At 40.2% G+C, this 7397-nt stretch overlaps 1 protein-coding gene across 1 annotated transcript; it reads right to left on the bottom strand.

Annotated features, from left to right (window-relative positions):
- Window positions 1–358: 358 nt before the first annotated feature.
- On the bottom strand, window positions 359–5833 carry eci1 (enoyl-CoA delta isomerase 1). The gene is made up of 7 exons (XM_084488596.1): window positions 5693–5833; window positions 4125–4235; window positions 3106–3233; window positions 2429–2575; window positions 1926–2047; window positions 1168–1346; window positions 359–670 (listed from the first exon to the last, which is right to left on the bottom strand). Exons 1-7 carry the CDS (start codon window positions 5733–5735, stop codon window positions 504–506), a joined length of 897 nt encoding a protein of 298 aa, XP_084344722.1. The 5' UTR covers window positions 5736–5833; the 3' UTR covers window positions 359–503.
- Window positions 5834–7397: the final 1564 nt, after the last annotated feature.

Below are 7397 nucleotides of genomic sequence, written 5' to 3'. Positions count from 1 at the left end.
TGCTCTCCTCCCTGGACACAAACTGCCTCCAGTCAGTCAGTCAGCTCAGGGTCAGCCTGCCCCAGGGGGCTCACAGTCAGTCAGTCAGTCAGGGTCAGCCTGCCCCAGGGGGCTCACAGTCAGTCAGTCAGTCAGGGCCAGCCTGCCCCAGGGGGCTCATCTCTGGTGGGGAGGAGTCTGCCTACAGGTGGGAGATGGACATTGTGTGTAGTTTGTGTATGTGTGTGTAGTTTGTATATGTGTGTGTGTAGTTTGTGTGTAGTTTTTCTGTGTGTTTTTCTGTGTGTGTGAGTCTGTGCGAGGCAGAGATCTGCTAGTAGAACGATCACATGAACATATGGAAAAATGGATTTGAAAATTATCAGTTAGTTTGTATTTCATTTCACGGCTCCGCAGGACATCAAGAACATTTCTTTGCAGTATTTGTCTTACATAATAAAACATAGTAAAACATAGTTAAGCTCCAACGGTGTGATTACAAAGTCTTTCAATGTTCTCCACTTTTAGCCCTTTCTGTTCTTCAGCATCTTCAGGTACATGCTGAGGGACTTCTGGACGGAGGCTTTGGTGATGAAGCTCACAAAGTTGTTGACATCGGCCTCCCTGTTGGACAGCAGCTTGTCAAGCGTGGGCTTCCTCATCATGGCCTTGGTCACCTGCCTGGCATGCTCTGGAAGAGAAGGGAGGTGCCACATGTTATCACTAACAGGTGGTGATGAGGTCTACACAACTGTTGGGATGTCTTCAAATCAGATTGGAAACACAGAGATTGCGATGCATAGAGAGATGTTTTCTCTATCTGAACAAGCAGGAACATTTGTAGGGGAACATACTAACTGTATGAAATGTAGACCAGAAAGCCAGGGTGAACCTGTGCTAACCTGTGGTAGCACGTACCACTGGTTAGGGTTAGGGTTAACACTAACCTGTGGTAGCCTGTACCACTGGTTAGGGTTAACTAACCTGTGGTAGCCTGTACCACTGGTTAGGGTTAATGCTAACCTGTGGTAGCCCATACCACTGGTTAGGGTTAACACTAACCTGTGGTAGCCCATACCACTGGTTAGGGTTAACGCTAACCTGTGGTAGCCCATACCACTGGTTAGGGTTAACCCTAACCCCTGAAGGATTAAGGTTACGACTCTAGGACTGTACTCTGGTTCATACCATCAATGGCAAGCCACTTGCCCATGGTCTGGGTGGCTGTGTTTACCACCTGGTCTTCTGGTACCAGTTTATCCACCAGTCCAATCTTCAGGGCCTCTGGGGCAGAGTACAGCAGGCCCAGTCCTAAAGCCAGCTCTGTGTTCCGATGCCCCACTGTGTTAGCCATGGTGTCTTTAAACCTGTGGAGAACCAAATGCAATCTTTCCTCATTAAAGGGTTTGTTTTTGTTGAAAGTGGTACTATGTCTTAAATGATCGTAAGTAAGAGAACAAGAGAACATAGATTGTAAGTAAGAGAACAATGAAGTCAATCCATGTTTTGAATGTTCCACTGTGCTCCCTAACCCTAAGTGTGTGGAGCTCTTTCTGTGTAGCAGTTGATGTTTGATTGCTGAGTCTGAGAAAGGGTTAAGTTTCTTGGACACCAACAGTATAATGGCATGATCATTTAAAATAGTACCACAAAGTAGGCATGGCTCATGGCTGTAACCATGGGGATAACCGACCCCCCTCCTTCCTAGAACTACATTTTTATTTTTATTTTCAAATTCCCGCTGGAAGAGTGGACAATTTGATTATTTTACTTTCACATGTTCAATTTGCATATGCGTCTTCCCTTGTCGACATACTATTTGAATATCAGACTAGTCAATTCACATCTTCTGCATGAAAGAATTGTATGCGTTAATGAAAAAATAAATGAAAGGGTTAAAAAGTGAAAGAAAGAATTTAAATCAATCGATCACCACATGTTCCGACCAATAAGGCGCTACGATGCCCAGCAGCGTCTCGTTGAGGCCGATGCTGTAGCGAGGGTTATCTGCCATGACCCGGTAATCACAGGCGATGGAGACCAGGCAGCCCCCCGCTGGGCTGGAGCCCTGGACACACACACACACACACACACACACACACACACACACACACACACACACACACACACACACACACACACACACACACACACACACACACACACACAATATATTAATGTTTTTGAACCCAACAAAACTTTGTTTCTTTGTTGCTTCTAACGTGGTAATATGATTACTACGATCCTAAAATAAGAATCTGACCCCTTTATCGAAAGGTCTGGGTGAGTTAAATTACACCAAACAATCACAACTGCTCACACGGCAAAACCCGGTACGGGGTTAATGGTTAGTAAGTTAAGTGTAGAGAGAGTAAGGTTAGAGTAAGGTTAGAGTAAGGCAGCTGCCTGCTCCTAGGGGCTCCATCTATTAGGGGCTGAATCCACTCACATTGATCGCTGCTATGGTGGCTAATTTGGAGCCGTAGAGTTTGAGCCACAGCTCCTGCACCGCTTTCCAGAATTCCCCGCAGTGTTCCGGGCTTGTTTGGTACATCTCCAGGATGTCAAGCCCAGCAGAAAATATCTTTGGGAGAGACTAGACGGACACAAGTACAAATATGGATGTTACTGCTGCTGGGTTTGTATGAGTCTGTGGGTTGTTGAGACACATTGCATTTGTAAAACATTGGAAACACCATCAGCAATTACGTGGATATAATGACAGGTGAGATAAAATGACAATCGTATCTAATATTTTTACATTCATTTTACTAAAAATTATTTTCCCAACACATTTACATTTGGGGCATTTAGCAGTCGCTTTTATCCAAAGCGACTTACAACCATTCACACACCGACGGCGGAGTCTACCGTGCAAGGCGACAGCCATCTTGTTGGGAGCAGTTAGGGTGCCTTGCTCAGGGACACCTCAACACTCTAGCTAGCAGGAGCCGGGATCGAACTAGCAACTTTCTGGTTACGACTCACCCGCTTTACCTGCGCTAAGCCGACACTACACATAGATGGATGTTACTAATATCAAAACAACAGTTGCCAGCATGGTACAACCTAACCAGACAGTGAAGTTGAACAAGTCTCTCCTGTCTGTAAAGCGTGGGGACCTACTGAGGTGATGATGACTCCACGACAGCTCTTGTCCATCTCAAGGTTCTCTAGTGTTGTGGTGAACTCTGTCAGAAGATCCATGTTCAGGCTGTTGACAGGCGGACTCTGCATCCACATAACTGCTACTCCTACGGGAGGCCACACCCACTTTAATGAATAACACAAGGTGGAGGGGTTAGCTAAACCTAACCCACTTTAATGAATGACACAAGGTGGAGGGGTTAGCTAAACCTAACCCACTTTAATGAATGACACAAGGTGGAGGGGTTAGCTAAACCTAACCCACTTTAATGAATAACACAAGGTGGAGGGGTTAGCTAAACCTAACCCACTTTAATGAATGACACAAGGTGGAGGGGTTAGCTAAACCTAACCCACTTTAATGAATGACACAAGGTGGAGGGGTTAGCTAAACCTAACCCACTTTAATGAATAACACAAGGTGGAGGGGTTAGCTAAACCTAACCCACTTTAATGAATGACACAAGGTGGAGGGGTTAGCTAAACCTAACCCACTTTAATGAATGACACAAGGTGGAGGGGTTAGCTAAACCTAACCCACTTTAATGAATGACACAAGGTGGAGGGGTTAGCTAAACCTAACCCACTTTAATGAATGACACAAGGTGGAGGGGTTAGCTAAACCTAACCCACTTTAATGAATAACACAAGGTGGAGGGGTTAGCTAAACCTAACCCACTTTAATGAATGACACAAGGTGGAGGGGTTAGCTAAACCTAACCCACTTTAATGAATAACACAAGGTGGAGGGGTTAGCTAAACCTAACCCACTTTAATGAATGACACAAGGTGGAGGGGTTAGCTAAACCTAACCCTAACCCTCTAAAGCGATTGGTCAGATGCTGCTGTTCTAAAACCAATCCGAGGGCAAGGCATGGAAACATTTGGGATAATGTTGTACACAAGAACATTTCATATTTAGAATAGGTCTAGTCGTTTTTAGATATTTAATGCAGAAATTGTACATATTATGCCTTTAACTGAAGACACAAAAATACCTGTGCTTTGGTCAAGATCTACTTTAATCTTGGAGGAAGTGTTCCTCTTCTGACAAACCAAGTGTGGGAGGGGTCGAGGTCCATGTCTAGAGAAAAGCTGAGGCAGGAACCCTTTGAAACATAAAGGAATGGATCAGTTCATTATTTCTTATCGTCTGACATACATGGGTAAGTACTAATCATTCATTGAAAATATATCAGTATGCATGTATTCTTAAAGTAGGAACTGGCTTACTTATCAAAACAAAACGATTCTACTAGGAAATGCAATTGTTATTTAGATGTAAGGACTAGAATAGTCTGACTTATATTCTATGCACAGCGTTTTAGCACCATACAATCAATCGTGGCTGGCACCACTTTACACTTACACCTTACTACACCTCATTACTTTTAGTACCACTGCTTTAGTTTTTCTACTATTATTACTTACTTTATTGTATTTGTATTATTATTATTTATTATTGTGATCTATTGATACTGCTACTTATTTTTACATATAATATTTTTTACTATCTTTATTTACTTTATATTGTATTGTTGCTGCTATGTAACTGATGAGAAACCAAGCCTAAGAATTTTACTCTTGTGTACTTGTACAATAAGATGTAATAAAATAAACTCTGAATCTGAATCTATATTTTATTCTAATAAATAAAGAAAAGCTATCAACTTTCAAACTTTATTATGCATCTAAAACAGAAGTCGGTTTGGGCCTCAATGACATAGTGACTTTAAAAAACGATTTTCTAAATAACCATCCAGCTATCCAGTTAAACATGAACTTGAAATGACTGGACAGCTGGATGTTCATCTATGAGAACAGTACACCTGCACTTCTATGAACTCTTAGAATATGCATACTTTATGCTTAATAACAAGGGTCTTCCACTTGTAACGATTTCTGCTATGGTTTGTTCCATACATTGTATAATATTAGTGGTTTATCTGCTTTGATATGTTGACAATGTCTTAATTTCACATTATTTATTCAATATTCATTGTTTTAGCTTTAAATTAAACTCCAACATATACTGCATAGATGACTTGTATATGTATGCGATATGTTGTTGGTTGTAAAACTTTCACAAATCATATTTCGATGACATCGCAGGATCATGAACACCTTTGTCCTTGCTTGGTGTATATATATAATATATGTAACCAAGTATAACCGCAGAAAGGAGCTGCAGTTATACTTGGTGTATATATATAATATATATATATAACCAAGTAGAACCGCAGAAAGGAGCTGCAGTTATACTTGGTGTATATATATAATATATGTAGGTCCTAACCAAGTACAACCGCAGAAAGGAGCTGCAATTATACTTGGTGTATATACATAATATATGTAACCAAGTATAACCGCAGAAAGGAGCTGCAGTTATACTTGGTGTATATATATATATAATATATGTAACCAAGTAGAACAGCAGAAAGGAGCTGCATAGTAAACCAATGACCTTTGTTCCACTTCCTAACAGTTCACGCACATTATCCAGTTGTCTACCATACATGTGACAAGATGTCATGCAAATATCCATATTCTGTTAACATGTGTTTACCTGCAACGCCGCACTTAGAGAGTCTCCTCAGTGCGTTCGCCATGCTGTCCTGAAGGTTGAGCTGATAATAGAAGATAATAGATAAAGGGTTAGAGTTCTCCTGTTCGCACAAGGAAGGAAGAGGTCCGCGTTAACTCCGCCCACTCGCCGCGTCATCTGCGACCCTGAGCGCATAATATTTATATATATATATATATATATATATATATATAGTGTATATATATATATATATATTATATATAAACAATAATATATATAATATTATATAAGTACAATATATATAAATAAAATAATAACGGCCCTGAGCGTTAAACAGCTCATATAATAATAGATACAGAATTATATATACAGAATATAATAATCTATATTATATATATAATAATATTATATATGATCATTTAATAATATATAATAATAAACAGCTCATAAAAACACTAAAGTTTAATTGTTTGGATTTAACTGACTACTGTAGGCCTACTGTTATGCTGATTGTTTTAAATTCATACCATTTTATTTTAGATTTCTTCACCATATGGGTGTCCAGATTAAAATCACAACAAATTACATTCAAGCCTAAACGGTGTGTTTGTCCGAGCTATAATAGAGCATAGCATCAATTAATTATTAATTGATTATAATCAATCAGCAATTCACAAAATGATGCGTGCACACACAAACCCACACAGATTATGGTAATTATTACCATTAATAACATTAGTAGTAATAAATAAATAAATAAATAAATAAATAAATAAATATATATATATATATATATATATATATATATATATATGCAGACTTCTTCAAGAGGAGAAGGACAAATATATTGACATCGACAACATAATCTGGCTCAGGTGACAATACAATTAATTTGTGTATGTTTGGCTATTTTCACATGTAAAGTAAAGTTGCACTTTCGACACAATCTGCTTAGAAGCAAAACAATAGTAGTAGTAGGAGTAGGAATAGGAGTAGAAATACAATTTACTTACACAATTAACAGCAGGATATGAACAGCGAAATACTGGGAAGAAAAGCTTAAAGATGTAAAGATGAGGAGGGGAGAGACGCATTGGAGAGTGAGAGAGGGTGAGACAGGGGGAGGCTGACACTTAGCGTGTGAGGGAGGGTGAGACAGGGGGAGGCGCACCCTTGTGAGGGAGGGAGGGTGAGACAGGGGGAGGCTGACCCTTAGCGTGTGAGGGAGGGTGAGACAGGGGGAGGCTCACCCTTGTGAGGGAGGGAGGGTGAGACAGGGGGAGGCTCACCCATGTGAGGGAGGGTGAGACGGCAGGCTCACTGAGGGAGGGTGAGACAGGGGGGGCTCACTGAGGGAGGGTGAGACAGGGGGAGGCTCACTGAGGGAGGGTGAGACAGGCTCACTGAGGGAGGGGACACAGACTGGGACCAGTACTCTGCTATAAGCAGCACAGACATCACCGCTCTGCTGACCAGTAGGTACAACCTTCAGCATTATTCTTTTTTGTACTGATTCTGCATATTTATATATATTGTTATTATATTATATATATATATATATATATATATATATATATATGTATATATATTGTAAGTATATATTTATATATATATATTGTTAGTATATATTTATATATATTGTTAGTATATATTTTTAGTATATTTGGGCCGAATCCATACCATACTACCATGGCTGTACAGAAATAGACTTCCAGCTGTAATGAGG

Source organism: Micromesistius poutassou (genome assembly GCF_964030765.1).
Source record: "Micromesistius poutassou genome assembly, chromosome: 1".
In the NCBI taxonomy this organism is placed as follows: domain Eukaryota; kingdom Metazoa; phylum Chordata; class Actinopteri; order Gadiformes; family Gadidae; genus Micromesistius; species Micromesistius poutassou.
This window is presented reverse-complemented; position numbering and strand designations above follow the sequence as displayed.